This window comes from Scyliorhinus canicula, chromosome 15 (genome assembly GCF_902713615.1).
Source record: "Scyliorhinus canicula chromosome 15, sScyCan1.1, whole genome shotgun sequence".
Taxonomy (NCBI): Eukaryota; Metazoa; Chordata; class Chondrichthyes; order Carcharhiniformes; family Scyliorhinidae; genus Scyliorhinus; species Scyliorhinus canicula.
The window spans coordinates 123,128,297-123,147,882 of NC_052160.1; the positions used below are offsets into that span (position 1 = coordinate 123,128,297).

A 19,586-nucleotide genomic window follows, 5' to 3' on the forward strand; every position below is an offset into this window, starting at 1 on the left:
AGCACTGATCTCTCTTGTCTTGATGGGTATAAAAAATGTAAATATTTTTATAATTCAACACTAAATTGGATTCCTCACTCACATGTAGTGCTGTTATCAGAAATGTGAAGCATGATAGATAGCTATCTGAAATTATCTTCATCACATTTCAATTTTAGTCTTTCATCAAAATTATTTAGAAATTCCTATACTGAATACTCACCCAATGTCACAATAAAAAGTAACTGTATTTCCAACTGTCTGATTTGGTGTGGTATAATATCCATCGAGAATCTCCCCTGGGTCACCACAGTTTATAGCTATGTAGAAGATAACATGAGAAAAGATAGGATTGTTCCAAAATTCCAAAATCGCCGCCAGTTATTTAATTATAATGTTTAACATGAAGATGATTAGCCACAACCCATGTCAAGCTTCCTATGTTCAGAAGTCATTTTTAAAATCAAATTAAGGCAAAACAAATCCAAGACTTTCTCTCGGTTTGCTATATCTCACAGCAGATCACTGTCTTCAACAACACGGTGCATTGACTTGGTAGCACTCTTCACCAGCCAACCAAAATCATGTCAGCTCTCCATCTACTCACCAAATGGTGAGAGAACCAATGTCATGGAGGAGCAATTATATTTAGCTGCCCATGTACAAATATTTTCTCAAAGGTCACTTATTTCCACTTTTCCAACAGAGCCCGCACTACCTGACTGTCGCTGCCACGAACATCTTCCACCATATTTTCTGTCACCTCATCATTTTCTATTACTTTCACTCCAATGTAAATTAATGAAACAGTTTACTGTTGGCTGCACTAAAATAATAAATTCAGTGGGGCACAGGGACAGGATAAACTTTAAATACAAATGGAAGAGGAAGAAAAGTTGGTATGAGCATGATTTAAGTTTGGATCATTCACATTGATTGCATTATCCTTGACACACCACTTCCACTCCAAGATCTCCCATGGTCCAAACTTCCACTTCCTGTCAGCTAAAACAACACTGAAATTCGCACCTCCTAAACTTCCCCTGACACACCGAAACTCAATTCCTAGCTCCAACACTCCCATAGGTGCCATGGTCTTTCGGAGGGAGCGGGAAAAACTTGAATAATGGCCATTTATCATTTCACACATTCTAAGTGTTTAAAACGCAATGTTTTGTCAAAGCACCGAATACTATTTCCTCCCATTCCAAGATGTTGGATGGGCAAAGCCAGAAGATGTAAAAATACATCAGTGTTCTGACCTGGATGGGAGAAATGTGCAGTTTCTCGAGCTCCACAGGTCACATCAGTAGTTGAAATTTTTAATTCACTCACCAAACTGATCAATTATTTACTTTCACTGTTGTTCGACCCAGAATGATTGATTTATTATAAAACAAAACTTTGTTGAAACAAGAACTGGTTAACACGCACTTGTACTCTGGAAGAATAATTATCTACCCTTTGTGAAGAAAAAACCCCAGCACCCATATGCACGCATGCACACAGACACATGACAAACAGATAAAGGTTTCTGCACAGTTGGGCTATGAATGATGGGCTTTATAACATCAAGGATAAAGCTGACAGGATTTTGATGTTGTTGGTCTGAATCTCCAACGTGTGAAGACAGCCGCTCACAAACAGAGCTTCAGCATGGAGATGAATATAGAACTGGATCAATTATTCTTGTCACAGCTTTTCAGGTTTCCAAATGCAGATGAGGTGTACTCCGATGAGGGTTCTCTGGCTGCAAGTTGATAGCCACGCATGGACTTTCAGGCAAGGTAGGGAAAGAGCTATCTAGGGCAGACCTTCTTCTCAGCTTGTTCCTCAAAACACACACAATTCAAAAACAACATTTCCAAGCCTTAACATTTGTCTTTGCCATGTGATTTCCCATAAATCACCAACCTTTCTCGGTTTTTTACCCATCAATTTTAAGTGATTGCAGTTCCAAACAAATAAACAGCACACTCAGCCTTAAGGACCACGTTGGTCAGAGGATTTATTGGAAGAAAGCAGGTTTGTCCCCAGCTCAAAGTTAAACTCCAGGTCAGCATCCAAGTGTCCAAATGATGCAATGTTTTGCCACACTGGAGGCACGGTAGCACAGTGATTAGCACTGTTGCTTCACAGCGCCAGTGTCCCAGGTTCAATTCTCGATGTGGGTCACTGTCTGTCTGAAGTCTGTACATTCTCTCCGTGTCTGCATGGGTTTCCTCCGGGTGCTCCGGTTTCCTCCCACAAGTCCCGAAAGGTGTGCTGTTAGGTAATTTGGACATTCTGAATTCTCCCTCCCCGTACCCGAAAAGGTGGCAGAATGTGGCGACTAGGGGCTTTTCACAGAAACTTAATTGGAGTGTTAATGTAAGCCTACCTGTGATAATAAAAATGAGTATAATATTATTACATTTCTAATCCAAAATATAATTTTGAAATATTCTAACAAAAGAAAGAAACTGTGTATGTCAATCCACAATACATAAAAAATCATTGAAAATGAATAAATAATGTATCGTAAAAAAAATAAATTAGACACTTTTCCAAAAAAGGAATCATAAACTTACGTTCACAGGATGGAACCTCGCCATCCCAGCCCTCAGCTGTACATCGCCGATAATCCCTGCCCACAATGATGTATCTAGAAAAAGAAAAACAAGTCACCTGTTATCAGAGACATGGGGCTGGATTCTCCGATTTTGGTGCTATGTCCGGAGGATCCGTGGCATTTTATGTGGGAAAAATCGGCATGGCCCCAGCACAGACCCGGTGAGGGGCTATCAGCTGCACCACGTAAAATGCACAGCCTCCCCGATATAAACGGCTGGAGAATTGTATGGTCTGTGATCGCGCACAGCAACGACCTGCGACGGTCTCACCGTACAACGTGGCCCGGTCGTGCGCGGACCCGACCTGCCAGATAGTGCCCCCTGAATACCGCCCCCTGAATACCCACTCGCCAGCCCCCACCAGTACCCCCTGCCCTTGCCGAAGCCCCCCCCAGCCAGCAGCACGGCTCCCACCCGACTGTTGGCGGCACTAGATGCAGTCTGCAGCCGCCACGCCAGGTTCCCGACCGCTGAGACCACGGGCGGGTTTCTCCAACCCCCGCCGGGTCGGAGAATTACCGGGGGCAGTGTGAATCACTCCCTGCCACTCCGACGCCGGCTGCCGAATTCTCCATGCCGGCTTTTTGGAGGGGGCGGGGATCGCGCCACTCCGGTTGGGGGCCATTGGCAGTTTTGCCGGGCCCCGATCGACCCAGCGGCACCCGTTTTTGGCTGGTCCCACCGGCGTGAAATACACATGGTCTATACCGGCGGGACCTGACTCTGAGAGCGGCCTGCGGAGTCCTCGGGGGGGCACGGGGGAATCCAGCCCCGGTGAGGTGGGGGGAGGGGGGGTGCCAGGGTGACTAGGCCCGCGATCGGCACCCACCGATCTGCAGGCGGGCCTATGCCATGGGGGAACTCTTTCCCTCCGTGCTGGCCATGGCAGAGCTTTACAGAGGCCGGCGCAGAGGGAAAGAGTAACGGCCTCTGGAAAGTGCCGCCATGGCCGACGTGGAGAAGAAACCCCCTGCGCATGCGCAGGGATCACGGCAGCGGTTCTGCGCATGCACCAGAACGCGCTGGCGTTCCCGCACAGGCACCAACTCGCGCCGGCCAGCGGAGGCCCTTCGGCGCTGGTTGGCGCAGCGCCAACCACTCCAGCGCCAGCCTAGCCCGCAGAAGTGCGGAGGATTCCGCAACTTCCGGGCGGCCCGACACCGGAGTGGTTCACGCCACTCTTTGGCACCGGTACGGCCCGCCTGCCGGTTGGGGGAGAAACCCGGCCCACACGTCCACCGCACTGTTGGGAACTTGGCCCATTGGGGACGGAGCTTTGCTGGAAGGCCTTTAGGTGATATGCTGAGGTCATCCCAATGGCGTGCGCTGTGCTCCTCAATGATGCCACTTTGGAGGGGGCGGAGCATCCGAAAACAGACACTGCCCCTGATTCGGTCGTAAAAAGGGATTTTCTGCCGGATTGCCGATTATGAAATCGGCATTGGGGAACGGAGAATCCCATCCCATGAACTTTGATTGAAAAAGTGATACAGTCAGAAATGTTCTGATTCATAGAGGAAAAATCTGTTAAACTATCAACGAACTGTGGTAAACAATAACCTTAACCAGCATAAAGATTTTATTCAGCAATTTATAAACTGACTACTCACCCAGTGTCACAATAAAAAGTAATGTCATTTCCAACTGTCCAATTGGGTGCCTTATAATATCCGTTCGCGATTGCCCCAGGGTTACCACAGGTTATTGCTAGGCACAAAATAAAATGAGAGAAGTTAGAAATTGTACAAAAAACCAAAATCCCCAACAGCTTTTCATCGACAATGGCAGGTATGAAATGCTACAACTTGATTGCCCAGAATATCAGGCTACCTTAGATTTGAAATTTATTTTTCAGAATTATATCACTTTCATGCAGGGTTTTCTCTAAAGCTGCAATGCCTCACAGAAAGTAGTCCCTGTATTGAACAGCATCAATCTTCATTAGCAATCTAAAACATCATGGCTGGGGTTTAATGACGACAGTGGGATTTCCCCGACCTGGTACGAACATCGCGCTATTTCTGTGAGAAGGTTCCAATGTGAATTTGGCCAGCATTGGTCCTCCCGTACCAGAATCCTCCTGGGGTCTGGAAATCCTGCCACTGACAGCTGCTGGTCAATCAGAGGCCAGCATCTCTCTGTTGCCAGCATCACCACCAATAGCAGTGACTACTGCTGGTAATGCACTAGCCCAAGGAGGTTCTCTGTCGGATCTCTGGATGCAAATGATTGGTGATCATGGAGATCAGAAAGTGGAAAGCGTAGGGCATTGGATTTATGCAGCTCCCCTAACCCCAAATGTGGATCTCAACGTTCAACCTTCCCGTTACATCACTGACGGAAGATGGAGACAATCCATAGAGCAAATGGTGGTTAAATAATTCACATTTCGGGACTCGCGTTGGATTTCCTGCTCACGCCACCAAAAAATGCCCCCCCTCACCCAAAACAGGAGCGGAAAATCTCCCCAGTCAGCTCACAAAAGAGGAAAACATGACTTACGTTCACAGGATGGAACCTTGCCATCCCATCCCTCAGCTGTGCATTGCAGATAATCTCTACCCACCATTTTGTATCTAGAAAAAGAATAGCCAGCCACCTGTATTAGTAACGAGAATGGGAAACCGGTATCTTTTGCTCATGAGGTATAAAATTATAGTCCATACGGGAAAGACTTACTCAACTAGCAACAAACAATGTTAAATAAAATCACGGGTGGGACAGGTTTAGCAGAAAAATTAGTTGGAATGAAATAGAATTGTAGTGTTGCTGAAAAATAAATGCTGGTCAGATTCCGTATAAAGAACAATGTGAAACACTTGCCCAGCTCACCATGAAGCTAAATTACAATAAAAATTATGCATTTGAAGAAGCAAAGGGTGCAATTGTCCGACATTGATCTTTGTACATGGTTCAAGGCATCAGTGACACATGTAACATTTCCATCTTTCCATTTGTATTCCAAACCCAGTACCAACATTCCCTGACTGTGATCAATATAAAAACTATTTTAAAATTGCCAGATCAACACGAAAGTCTCACCCAGAACTCACACTGAAACCTCTTATCAGACGTGTGAAGAACAAGAAAGGACTATCTCAAATTATCTTGTGATTAACATTAAAATAGCATTGTCTTTCTTCAAAGTTGTTCAGTAATTTACACAGTGAATCCTCACCCAGTGTTGCAATAAAAGGTAACTTTTTTCCCAAACGTCTTATTTGGTGCGATATAATATCCATTCAGAATCTCCCCAGGATCACTACAGTTTAATGCTGCACAGAAAACAAAATCAGAAAATGTTACAAAACTCCATAATCTCCGAGATTGCTTACATTGCAATTCAAGTTTTTAACCTGAAAGTAATGAGATACTACACAATTGCAGAGAATATCAGGTTCCCTTAGCTTTGGAAGACAATTTTTAAAATTGTTCATAAAATGTAGTCCTCTATTACGGGGAAGTTAGACATTTCCCAGCACTGAGGCGCTAATCACACAAAACCAACTCCTCTGGACAGGACATGTAATTTGTATGCCTGATACTATACTCTTGAAGCAACTACTGTACTTGGAAGGCTGTTGTGGCAGGAGATACCCAGGAGGACTGCAGAAACACTTTAGGGACCGAAGAAGTCAAACACACCCACATATTTATGGAAGTCCCTTCGGGAACACACTGGAGACATTGAGGGCATCGTCTGGAACACACAGAAGCCAAGTTGAGGCAACAGGGAGGCACACAAACCTCCCAACAACTCAATTACCTGATCCTCCAAACACCACCTGCCCCATATGTGGCAGAGACTGCAAACTGTATATTAGATTTATCAGCCATCTCAGAACCCATCCAACTAGAGTGGAAGTCATCCAAGATTGGCAGAGAATGCGAAGAGGAACGAGCTGGAGCACAGAAGTGACAGATAGAGGGAGGCACGGTAATGCAGTGGTTAGCACTGCTGCCTCACAGCGCCGAAGACTCAGATTCAATCCTGGCCCCTGGTCACTGTCTGTGTGGAGTTTGCACATTCTCCCGGTGCCTGCATGGGTCTCATCCCCACAAACCAACGATGTGTGGGATGGTTGGATTGACCACGCTAAATGGACCCTTAATTGGAAAAATTAAAAAGAAAAGTAGTGACGTAAAGATACATCGTAAAGATCATTTATTTCTGCTTCCAAAGCATTATCTGCTCAACCTCAGCATCATAATCAATACCGCCATATTTTTTCACCTTGTCTAAAACAATTTTACTCTAGTTGATCAGCAAAATAATGCAACATGTGCTGCACTAACACAGTTCATTCAGTTGCAAACAAACTGGTGCATAAAATGAGAATGGAAGGGGAAGGGAAGGGAGTATGAGCAAAATTTAATTATGGTTCATTGATCATTGATATCACTTGTACTTTTCTTTTTCCTGTCACTTTCACTTCCTCGATTTCCCATGGCAAAAGCTATAATTTCCTGTCAGCTCGAAATCCACTAAAATTAGCACCTCCGAAACTGTCAATCACCATCAAAACACAGTTCCTCGCTTCAACACTAACACTCGTAATTGGGCAGAAGATTGAAGTCTTCTTTAACAAACAGGAGTGAATGACCAAGAACAAACATTTGTTGAATAACCATTTGTCATTTCATAAATTATTTTCCTTTACTATGCAATGCTGAATTACAGCATGAATGACTGTTTCCTCCCTTATTCCATGAAGACAGATCTCCAAACTAGAGGATGTCACAATGCTGCAGAGAAGAAAACTTGGACGTGAATCAAAACTCCAGGCAATACACTGAAAAGAGCGCTATCGTTTGGAAAGGAAGGTAAGTCCAGCACTTTACAAAGGAGAGAAATCTAACTTACGTTTGCAGGATGGAACATCGCCATCCCAACCCTCAGCTGTACATTCCCGATAATCTCTACCCAGCATTTTGTGCCTAGAAAAAGAAAAACAAGACACCATTAATCATCTGAAGATTAATTAGAGAAGCCAGTGTACTGACATCGCTTGGATCGCTTGACATCATTCTCCAAAATTACACTCCATCTGCCAAATATTCGTCCAGTTACTTAAGTTATCCCTGAGAAACTAAAGTTAGCAGAACAATGAAGGAATCAGGCTCAATTAGAGCTCAGATAGAGAACTGTCATTGAAAATGAGAAGGGACAACATTGAAATAATGTAGTCCTTCACCAAAATTACTCTGTAATTTCTCTATTGAATACTCACCCAAAGTCACAATAAAAAGTAACTTTATTTCCAACTGTTTTATTTGGTGCCTTATAATATCCATTCAGAATCTCTCCTGGGTTACCACAGGTTATTGCTACACCGAAAATTAAATGAGAAAGATACAAATGTGAGAAAATCCCAAATTGTCCAAGAGTTCTTTTACTGCATTTCACAGTGTTTAACATGAGGATGAATATCAACAACATGATTGTCCACAATATCAGATTAGCCAAACACTGAAATTCATTAAACAAATTCTGCCACCATAAATACAAGATGTTTTTGCATCAGCAATACTTCACAACAGCTGTTCCCTCTCTGACCAGGATTTTCCCATCCAAGATCCCACTCCTGCCAGCGGGAACGGAGACTCTGGCGCTCAGCCAAAACTCCATTCCCTGCAGCAGGACTGGAGAATCCCCCTGATGTGAACGGATGGAGAATTCCACCCTCTGGTCTGGATTCTTCTGCCCTGCCTGCCGCCAGATCACTATGGGCGGATTGTGGGCCATATAAAGGTCCATTGACCTCGGGTGGGAATTTCCAGTCGCTGGGCGGGCAAGGCTGGAGAATCCCGCCCTCTGTCTTCAATTGCACTCTGTGCTGGTCGATCTTCAGCTACTTACTAAATAGTGAGAGACTAGAAGCCTCGGAGGAACAGAGATCATTAGCTTTCAATGCAAGCAAGGCACTGAAAGGTTGTGCAAAGAAACAAAATATGATCAAAATTCTTAATTCAATATTGTCCATTATTTTGAGAATGTTGGAACTCTAAAGTGAACAAGTGTCATCTAAGTTTCTTATCCATCTCAAAAAATCACTTATTTTCCCTTCCAGGACATTATCTGCCCCACCTCACCAGCCCCTCAACTAAAATCTTCCACCATGATTTTGTTACCTCATCAACATCTGTTACTGTTACTCAAATGTAAATGAATGCTGGTTTCCTTATAGCTGTACAAGCAGAATTAATTTGGCGGGGCCTAGACAAAATTGGATACTTAGAGGAAACTAGAAGTGGAAGGGAACGGAGTGTGGATAATTAACATTTGTCGCATTTTTCCTTTACGTTTCATTTCCTCCTGGATACCCTTTGGGCCAAACTATCGCTGCCGGCCAAATCAAGCTCACCAAAACATCCCATTACCCACCAAATCTTGCCTCCTTCCTCCAACATTATCATTGATTCTAAGATACAATATTCTGGAAGGAGCAGGATTGATTTGATGACTCCCATTCCAAGAAATTGGAATTCCAAGCCAGAAAATGACAAGATACTGGAGGGAAGAAAATTTGCATGTGAACCAATAATATACAACAAATCCTTGCTGGCTGACTCAATTATTTGGTAAAGGAAAGCGAGTCAGTCAAATTATAAAACACTGAAATATAACTTACGTTCACAGGATGGAACCTCGCCATCCCATCCCTCAGCTGTACATTGTCGATAATCTCTCCCCACCATTTTGTAACTAGACAAAGAGAAACAAACCAGCTGTATTAATGACCTTAAAGTTAATAGGGAAAATGTTAGTGTGCTGACCCATTCAAATTCTAAAGGTTCATAGAGAAATGAATCTGTCAAACTAGCAATAAATGATTAAGAATAGAAAAGATGGGACAAAGAGTCCGACTGGTGTGAATTGGTGCAAGCATTGAGAAGTGTGGGCCTGGTATCTTGCAGTCAAACAGGTGGCAAGGGAGTAATTACCCTCTCAAGAATTATTGCCAGGGTGCTGAGTGGGGTCCTTTATGGGAGGTGGGGGTCTGAGGGGTTCGTGCTGGCTGGAAAGGCTCAGGTTGGGGGTCTTGACTGGGATGAGGGTCCTTTGTCTGCTCTCCACATCAGCAGTCTTTAAAACCCATTAAACAGTAACTCAGTACGTAAAAGTGTAAGTTTTCCAATAATCAAGTGAAAATGCTGTCATTCGCACCCCGAAACCCTGTAAACGGTAAGTCAGTGTGGAAAAAATAAAGTTTTCTTATAATAGATTGAAAATTATCCCATCAGTACCTCCTAAACCCTTTAAAAACCCTTGTCAGTATGCCAAGTCTGTGAGAAGGAGGTGAAGGTTAAACCTTTAAAGTGGTGGAAACTTTTGAAGTGGTTTTCACACAGTCAATTTCACTGCGTTTTGAAGTATTGAAGGCAGTTTGTATGGCTCGGAGTCTGAATGCTTTTTTTACTGGATTGTTAACATTGTAATTCACACTCCATAGCTGTTAAAAGCATCGTGATTGACAGCTCACTGGAACATTAAAGTGATGAATCAGATTGTTTGCTTTTATAGCTCTGCAGAGATCCATTAGGTCAGAGTAGCAGCTGTTTCTCTAACTGTAATTTTTTTATGAGTGTGTCACTCTGTTCTCCAAGAAAGATCAGCTGTGGGTGCAGATCTTCACTTTCTATGAAGCACTAGAGAACAAAGAGGCAGACTCATAAAAATAAGGGGAGGAGGCTGATAGCAGGTAGTATGGGTGGCTGAATGGGATGCCTGGTGGGACTAAAGGGGTCTTTGAGGGGGTCAGGGCCTTACCATCAATTCGGGTGGATTGCCTGCAATCCGGGGTGGGGGTGGATGCTGCAGTAACTAATGGAGTTGGAGTGTCTTTAAAAATGATACTCTGATCTCAGAGGTGTGGGACATGTCCGAGAGATAGGTCCCACTCCTCTCTGTTGCAGAGCAGATTCTGGTGTGTCATGGAATGGCACGGAAAATCCTATTTGCAAAATAAAGTGCCACATAATGGCACATCTGGGATGCTCCTTGCGCCAGCTGTGACTGGTTCCAATTCTCCGGGGAATGGGGTAACCTAGACACCTGAACACAGAATCCCAGTTTAGAAATTTTGAGGAATCAGAGGACGCCCAGCGAAAATCTCAGATTATGGATCTGGGTCATTAACAGATTCAGCATTTTCAGCTTTGCATGAATTTCCCACTCCAAGCACTACAATTTTTCACCTTCAAAATTTTTTTTAAAAATTGTCAGCTCAACATTACGTTTAACCTCATTCAGGGCTTACACTGAGAGCTGTTATGAGAAATGTGAAACACAGGGGATTGCCATTTGAAATTGTCTTTATCCCATCATTAAAATAATCTAGTCTCTCATTAAAATTATTCATTAATTTATATACTGAATACTCACCCAATATCACAATAAAAATTAACTTTATTTCCAAGTGTCTGATTTTCTGGGGTATAATATCCATTCAGAATCTCCCCTGGGCCACCACAGTTTATTTCTGCATAGAAAATAAAATAAGAAAAGATGATTATTACAAAACTCCAAATTCTCCAACAGTTTTTTGTTGCAATATTTAATATGAAGATAAATAGTCACAACAAAATTCTTCACAATACCAAGTTACCAGGGGCAGAGTACAACAGCCCCGTTGTGTTGGGAGCTGAGCCAGAAAACACATCAATCCATTCAAAAATCTATTGGCTTCAGTTGGATGAGAACATTCCCACAGCAGGACTGCAGGAAAATTCAGCCCATATGTTTGGAATTTATCATTCAAAAAAATGGCAACACCAATACAAGACTTTTTCTCATTCTGTAATTCCTCACAACACTGGACGAGATTCTCTGACCTCCCCACGGCATGTCCCTCAGCGGTGGGAGGTGGTCTGCCGTTCGCTGACAGATCCCGCCGGCGTGAACAGCCGCAAGGTCTCAGTCACGTCTTCAGCAAGATTTCCCTCTCAGAAAAACATGTTGACTCTGTTTGATTCTCTTGAATTTTTCTCCGTGCCTTGCCATAGCATCTTTAATAATAGCTTCTAACATTTGCCTATGACAGACGTTAGGCTAACTGACTAGTAGTTTCCTGCTTTTAGTCTCCTTCCCTTTTTGAATAGAAGAGTTACATTTGTTCTTTCCAATCTAATGGAACGTTCGCCGAATCTTGGGAACTTTGGAAAATTAAAACCAATGCTCATTCACTACTTCTTTCAAGACCTTAGGGTGAAGTCCATCGAGACCTGAAGATTTGTCAGCCCACGCCCACAACAATTTACTGAATGCCACTGCCCTGGTGATTGTAATTTTCCTGAGTTCCTCCCTACTTTCAATTGCCTGATTTACAGCTATTTATGGGATGTTACCTGTGTCCTCTATAGTGAAGACCGATGCAACATATCTGTTTAAGTCATCTGCCATCTCCCTACTTTCCATTTTCAATTCTCTCGATGCACTTGCTATCGAATCAATCCTCACTTTGTTAACTCTTTCCTTCTATAATTCTTTAAACAACTATAGACACTCTTGTTACAATCTCAGTTGGTGTTAATACTTGACGGGAAGATTCCGGAATGGAAACGTAGCTCAAATGATTTAAACTTTTACTTTTCTTTGGAAAATGTGGAGGAAGCGAATCACAGGACCGCTAAATAGATTTAACAACAATTTTCAAAGATACCACACTCATAAACCAAATGGCCGACGCCATTCAAAAGATATTTTGTGGATTTCTTCTCACAATCCCCCCAGATTGTCACAAGGGTTTCCAAATTCCACTCCGCAAAACTTCTTTCAAACAATGCTTTCCATTAGCTGTTTACAATAAGAATCCATTTCACATTTTCCAACAATCCTTTCAGGTTTCCTTTGTCTTAAGCGCTTTTACACAAACTCCAGTACTGAGTCCACAACAGAATAGTATTATTTCAAACACTGGAAATAAAGGCACCAAACCTTACAATTGCTTCAGAATAAGTGGCTGGTCTGTAGCAACCTCATCAACTCTTCTCTTTGCAGTTCCATGAACAGTGGGGTAGATTTTCCATCTGTTCTTGCAGCAGCATCTTCCAGTCTCACAGACGGAAAGCCACCAGCATGCATTTGCCTGTGGTGTGGGGCGGAATTAATGGGATATTCCATTGACAGCGGCATACCAGAAGATCTCGGTGCCAGCCAATGGCAGGGCACCTCCCTCCTCCTGGAAATGCAGCACAGGGGCAAGTAGAAATTTCCCCCAGTATCTTGTTCCCAAAGGCAGTTCCTCTTTGTTCCTTTAACATCAGACTTCTTGGAAACTTCACTTCTCTAGTTTCCTTAACTATCTGTTATTTAAGTTTTCAGCACTTGCTTTCTTAACCATTACTCCTTGGATGGCTTTTCTTCTAGCAAAGTTGAGGTGTTGCCTCTCTAGCCTTCTAAAATCAACTTCTAATGAATTAAGTTAAAATTACGCTCAAAAGCATTCTGATCAGTTTGTTTACTTTTCATGCCACAACCCTCTCTGAACACAAGAATTGTGTTTGAATGAAAACCATAAACCTCCAGATGCAAACACCTTTGTCTAACATGAATTGAACTCGAGTTTTACCCTTCCTTACACAGCAACACTAAATTAAAACCACTTAAAACTATACCTTATTTCTAATATTTAACAATACAAATATGAGAGGTTGTGGCGTGAGGTGCTGCGGAGGGTGAATACCTCAACCTCGTGTGTAAGGCTGGGCTTGATAGAGCTAAAGTAGGTCACAGAGCGCACCTGATGAAGTTGAGGATGTGCCGGCTGTTTGAGGGGTGGGAGATATTTGTGTGTGGTGTGGGAGGGACCTAGCCAATCACGAATACATGTTCTGGTCCTGCCCAATTTTAGATAAATTTTGGAGGTCGTTCTTCAGCACCAACTCGGCGGTCTTGCATGTGAATTTTGAGCCCAGTCCCCTAAGAGCCATATTCGGGGTGCCCGATTTGCAGATGGGTGAGGGGACAGATGTTTTAGCCTTCACCTTGTTGATCGCTCACAGACACTCTGTTGGGGTGGAGGTTAGCTTCTCCACCCAGTGCCTCAGTGTGGCTGGGAGATTTAATGGAGTTCTTGCACTTAGAAAAGGTGAAATTCGCTTTAAGAGGGGTGAGAGAGGGGTTCCATAAAAGATGGGGTTTGTTCATACTACATTTCGGGGAGCTGGTTACAATCAACTACCTTGGGGGGTGGGGAGGTGGGGAGGTTGGTTGGGGTGTTGAGAGGGCGGATTTATGGATGGGTGTTGGATTTATTTTGCTTTGTATTGATATGTGTCTAAAATGTAAAAATGTTAAAATTTGAATAAAAATACTTTGAAAAATTACAAATATAAATCACATAAAACTATCCGTTTTCATCACAACTCTAATTTTCTATCTTAATATTACAAGCTATTTTTCTCTCCAAATCCAATCTTTCCCTTTTATTAATCTTTTTGTCATTCCTTGAAGTTCTTTATATATTGGAGGGAGGCAATGGCATAGTGGTCTTATCTTATCACTGGACCAGTAGTCCAGACACCCAGGGTAATGCTCTGGGGTCCCGGGTTCAAATCCCAACCGACCAAATGGTGGAATCTGACTTCAACAAAAATCTGGAATTAAGAGTCTAATAATGACCATGAAACCATTGTCAATTATGATTAAAACATATCTGGTTCACAAATGGTCTACTGGGAAGGAAATCTGTCATCCTTACCTGGTCTGGCCCCTACATGACCCCAGACCCACAGCAATGACCTCAAGGATGGGCAATACATGTTGGCCCAGCCAGCGATGGCCACATCACATGAGCAAATAAAAAAATCCTCTGAGGTACAGATACAGTAGGATCTTTAAACGAGAATGGAAGAGTATAATTTAAGAAGGCATCATTCACATCAACTGCACTTAACTTGACTCGCAACACTAGGTTTCCCATGGCCCACACTGCTTTCTACATTCCTACATTAAAATTAGCACCTCCTAAAATTCCCATTACACATCAAACCTTGGCACTTTGCTTCAACGCTACTGTTGGTGCTGGTGTTGAAGGTTAAAATCCTCTGGATCGAGCAGCATTGATTTGATTAATGGCTATTTCTCATTTCACACATTCTAAATATTTAATATGCAACATTGAAACAAAGCATTGAATTGCTGTTTCCTCTCATTTCTAGATGTTACAACTCGAAGCTCGAAGATGTCAAAATAATCTTGGCTGTGAATCAACATTACATAACAATTCAATGGAAGTGGATCAATCATTTCTCAGTAAAAAGCAAGTTAGTCACTTTACAAAACAGCAAGACATAAACTTACGTTCACAGGATGGAACCTCACCCTCCCAACCCTCAGCTGTACATCGCCGATAATCCCTGCCCACAATGTTGTATCTAGAAAAAGAAACCAAGCCACCTGTTATCAGAGTCATGAAGGTTGATTGGAAAAGTGTTAGTTTGCTGACGAGGTAGGAATTCTACAATTCAGAGGTGAAAAATCTGTTGAACGATCAACAAAATAACAAACATGCAACTAGATTAGCAGAACAATAAAATAAGATTCAAATACTGTTTCATTGCTGCTTTATACTTAAAGCACAGGTTAGGCCCCATATAGCTTCGTGAGAATTGGTGCATCATGATCACTTTGCAAATGACGTTTAATATAAATCACGGACGGGATTCTCCGACCCCCCGCCAGGTCGGAGAATCGCTGGGGGGCGGCGTGAATCCCGCCCCCGCCGGCTGCCGAATTCTCCGGCGCCAGCGATTTGACGGGGGCAGGAATTGCGCCGCACCGGTCGGCAGCCGCTGGCAGCAGCCCATCCTGGCGATTCTCCGGCCCGCAATGGGCCAAGTGGCCACCTGTTTTCGGCCAGTCCCGCTGGCGTATGTTACACCAGTATTTGCCAGTGGGACCTGGCAGCGCGAGCGGCCTCCGGGGTCCTCGAGGGGGCACGGGGGAGGGGGGGGGGGATCTGGCTTCGGGGGTTCCCCCACAGTGGCCTGGCCCGCGATCGGAGCCCACCGATCCACGGGCGGGCCTGTGCCGTGGGGGCACTCTATTGTTCCGCGTCAGCCGCTGTGGTCCTCCGTGATGGCCGACGCGGAGGTGAACCCCCCGCGCAAGCGCTGGGATGACGGCAGCACACGCTGGAGCTCCCACTCCTGTGCCAACTCGCGCCAGCCGGTGGAGGCCCTTCGGCACCGGTTGGCGTGGCGCCAAGACTCTACCCCACCAGCCGGCGCAAACCACTCCGGGGCCAGCCTAGCCCCTGAAGGTGCGACCCGACGCCGGAGTGGTTCACACCGCTCTTCGGCGCCGCACCTTTGGGGTGGCCCGACGCCGGAGTGGTTCACGCCACTCCTCGGTGCTGGGAACCACGCCCCGCTGGGTAGGGGAGAATCCCGTCCCACATATTTTAAAGAACCAGCAGACATGGACATCCAGTGTTGATCCAGCACATGGACCTGATTATCAACAACATGTTTAACATTTCTATCTTTGCATTAATATTCCCATTTCATCACTAAAGTCCCTCACCTTGATCATTGTAAAGATTTTGTTTTAAATCCCCAGTTGAATACTCAAATGGAAAACTCACTCAGGACTCACATGTTGTGATTACTGAGTGTGGTGACCTGACATTATCCTACTGTTATGGGCCAGGTTTTAGAGAACACCAAAGTATATCATGGAGTTCACCTGACACACAATTTTTAATAGATTTTGGTTATGAGGAGCACAAGGCCACACTTTTCAGGTGTTATGCAACAGAGATCTTAAGTATTTTTAAACAAAACAATGTTTATTCTATGAATCCAGTTAACATTTTATGAACACACATTAAACAACTTATCAACTACCAACACAAATACCCCCCAAGATACAGTACTCTATAGTTAACACTTAATAACTTTCCTAACAACATCCATAAGCCAAACACCCCTTTTTCCTACAAAAACAGTAGGTTTGCATTCCTTACTGAAACAGGTATTATCAAGTGATCTGGGGACATTCTTTAGCAGGCAGAGAGAGACCAAAATACACCTTCTTGGTTTGAATGCAGCTCTTCAACTGAAAAACGAAAGTAAAACTCAGAGACAAAAATAGGTTCCAGCTCAAAACTAAAGTAAAATGCAGAGCCAGGGCCCAGCTCCACCCACACAATGACATCACTGCAGCCACTTGAGAAGACAAATATTTCTTAAAGTGACATTCCCATGACACTATTCAGATTGTTAAAATAATATAGTCCCTCGACAAAATTATTCACAGTTTTATAAAGTGACTACTCACCCAACATCACAATAAAAAGTAGCGTTACTTCCAACTGTCCAATTGGGTGCCTTATAATATCCATATGCGATTGTCCCAGGGTTACCACAGGTTATTGCTAGGCATGAAATAAAACAAGAAACGGTAGAAATGGTACAAAACCCCAAATCCGCAACAGATTTTTCATTGCCAATCATAGATATTTATCATGACTATGAAATGCCACTACAGAACTGTCCAGAATATCAGGTTACCCAAAATTTGAAATTCATTTTACCGAATTATGATATTACAAATGCGGGATTTTCTATAGATTCACAATTACTCTCAGCCACTGATCTCAGCATCAATTTTCACAAGCATTCCACAACATAATAGCTGGGATTTAGCGCCCTCAAGGGAGGTCCACCCACAAGATGTAGAACGGGTGGGAACCACTCGTCACTTCCGTGGAGAAGGCTCAATGCGATTTAAGTGCCCTCCAACACGTAACTGGCCAACATTGAGCCTTCCATAGCTCCAAACTCCAGGTGGCTGGAAAACCTGTCCCCCACAGCTGTTAGCCAATCAGAGACCAGCATTTCTGCAACGTTGGCAAAGTCACCGAGACTAGTGGCAGCAGTTGGTAATGAACCAAGTCCTAACCCAAGGATGAGAGGGGTGGGCTGGGGTTCATGAGGTGTTGCTCGCGAGGTCAGAGGTGTTGGGGAAAAAAAGGGAAACATAACTTACGTTCACAGAATGGAACCTTGCCATCCCATCCCTCATTTGTACATTGCAGATAATCTCCACCCACCATTTTGTACCTAAAAAAACAAAGCAAACCACCTGTATTAGTTACCTGGAGGTTAATTGGATACGGATACTGACCAGGTTAGAATTCTAAACATCCGTGGAAAAGTATCTAACAAAATAGCAATTAACTTTTTTAAAATTGCAAAGGTGCGAATGGTTAGCAGAATAATGAAGGAATCAAACACAGTTGTGTTGTTGCAAAGAAATAATGTTGGTGTGGCCCCATAAAAACTACAGTGCACAGGAGAAATATTGTATCCCCAGTTCACTGGACAGCAGTTTTGAATATAGTTTCAGCATTTGGAGGAAACAACAGACGATAGATAGCTCAGACTGTGGGTCATCATTAATCATTCAGCATTTCGATCTTGGCATTCATATTTTAATCCAAGCACTAATGTCCCTTGCCTTGATTAAGATAAAGCTTTTAAAAAAAATTAAAATTCAACACTAATTGGATTCCTCTCCCAAAGCTCGCATTCACTGCTGTTATCAGAAATCTGAAACATGATCGATGGCTATCTGAAATTATCTTATTCACAACATGAAAATTTCATTGTATTTCACCAAAATTATTTAGTCATTTCTATGGTGGTTCTTACCCAATGTCACAATAAAAAGTAACTTTATTTCCAGCAGTCTGATTTGATGGGGTATAATATCCATTCAGTATATCCCCGAGTTCACCACAGTTTATCGCTACACAGAAAACAAAATAAGAAATGATTATTACAAAATTCCAAAATCTCCAACAGTTGCAATATTTAAAATGAAGGTGAATAGTCGCAACAAAATTCTTCACAATATCAAGTTACTGTGGGCAGAGTCTGACAGCCCCGTTGTGTTGGGAGCCAAGCCAGAAAACGCAAAAAGCCATTCAAACGTCCATTGGCTTCAGTTGGATGAGAACATTCCCGCAGCAGGACTGTAGGAAAATTCCGCCCCATGTGTCTGGAATTCATCATTCAAAAAAAATGGCAACACCCATACAAGACTTTTTCTCATTCTGTAATTCCTCACAACACTGGGCGAGATTCTCTGACCTCCCCACGGTGTGTTCCTCAGCGGTGGGAGACGGCCCGCCTTTCGCTGACAGATCCCGCCGGCGTGAACAGCCGCAAGATCTCGGTCACTGTCTTCAACAAGGTTTCCCTCTTGGAAAACCATGTTGACTCTGTTTGATTCCCTTGAATATTTCTCCGTGCCTTGCTATAACATCTTTCACAATAGCTTCTAACATTTCCCTGTGACAGATGTGAGGCTAACTGACCAGTAGTTTCCTGCTTTCAGTCTCCTTCCCTAAATCACCTAAAACTGCATGTTTTCCTGATAACTCTAACCTCTATCTTAATATTACAAGCTATTTTTCTCTCGTACTCTAATCTTTCCCTTCTTATTAATCTTTTTGTCATTCTTTGAAGTTCTTTATACATGCCAATCACCTGAGCTACCAAACTATCTTTGCACAAGTATACACTTCTCTTCAAGTTTAATATTGTCTTAACCATTTTTCGTTAACTGTGGATGAGGCATCCTGCCCTTGGAATTTTTCTTTCTCATTGCAATGTGTCTATTCTGTCTATTCTGAAATATCCTTTGAAATGTCTGCCACTGAACCTTTATATCGATCCATCCCTTAAATAAATTTGCCAATTCACTTTAGCTAGTTCCACTTCCATGTCCTCCTAATTGCCCTTCTGTAAGTTTAAAATACCAGCCTGGGACATACTCTTCTCTCCCTCAAACTGAATATAAAATTCAATCATGTTATGAACACTGCTGCCTCGGGATGCCTTCACTTACGAGATTATCAATGAATCCTATCTTATCGCAAAATTCAAGTTCTACTTTAATCCAACCTCTGCTTAGCTTCAGAATGTGTGGTTCTAAGAAACTTTCCCGAAAACATTCTCTGAACTCCTCATCAATGCTGTTGA

The 19,586-nt window shown here is 43.2% G+C and overlaps 1 protein-coding gene across 1 annotated transcript in view; it reads right to left on the reverse strand.

Annotated features, from left to right (window-relative positions):
• The window catches only part of LOC119978257 (sushi, von Willebrand factor type A, EGF and pentraxin domain-containing protein 1-like), a 129,039-nt gene extending 110,689 nt beyond the window's left edge, over positions 1-18,350 (reverse strand). The window contains exons 1-13 of the mRNA XM_038819737.1: positions 18,252-18,350; positions 17,587-17,660; positions 16,876-16,972; positions 14,896-14,969; positions 10,978-11,074; positions 9,224-9,297; positions 7,823-7,919; positions 7,456-7,529; positions 5,770-5,866; positions 5,094-5,167; positions 4,202-4,298; positions 2,550-2,623; positions 203-299 (exon numbers count right to left, since the gene is read on the reverse strand). Coding sequence (XP_038675665.1) covers positions 203-299; positions 2,550-2,623; positions 4,202-4,298; positions 5,094-5,167; positions 5,770-5,866; positions 7,456-7,529; positions 7,823-7,919; positions 9,224-9,297; positions 10,978-11,074; positions 14,896-14,969; positions 16,876-16,972; positions 17,587-17,653 — 1,019 coding nt within the window. The 5' untranslated portion in view covers positions 17,654-17,660; positions 18,252-18,350. The remainder of the gene's footprint in view (positions 1-202; positions 300-2,549; positions 2,624-4,201; positions 4,299-5,093; positions 5,168-5,769; positions 5,867-7,455; positions 7,530-7,822; positions 7,920-9,223; positions 9,298-10,977; positions 11,075-14,895; positions 14,970-16,875; positions 16,973-17,586; positions 17,661-18,251) is intronic.
• Positions 18,351-19,586: the final 1,236 nt, after the last annotated feature.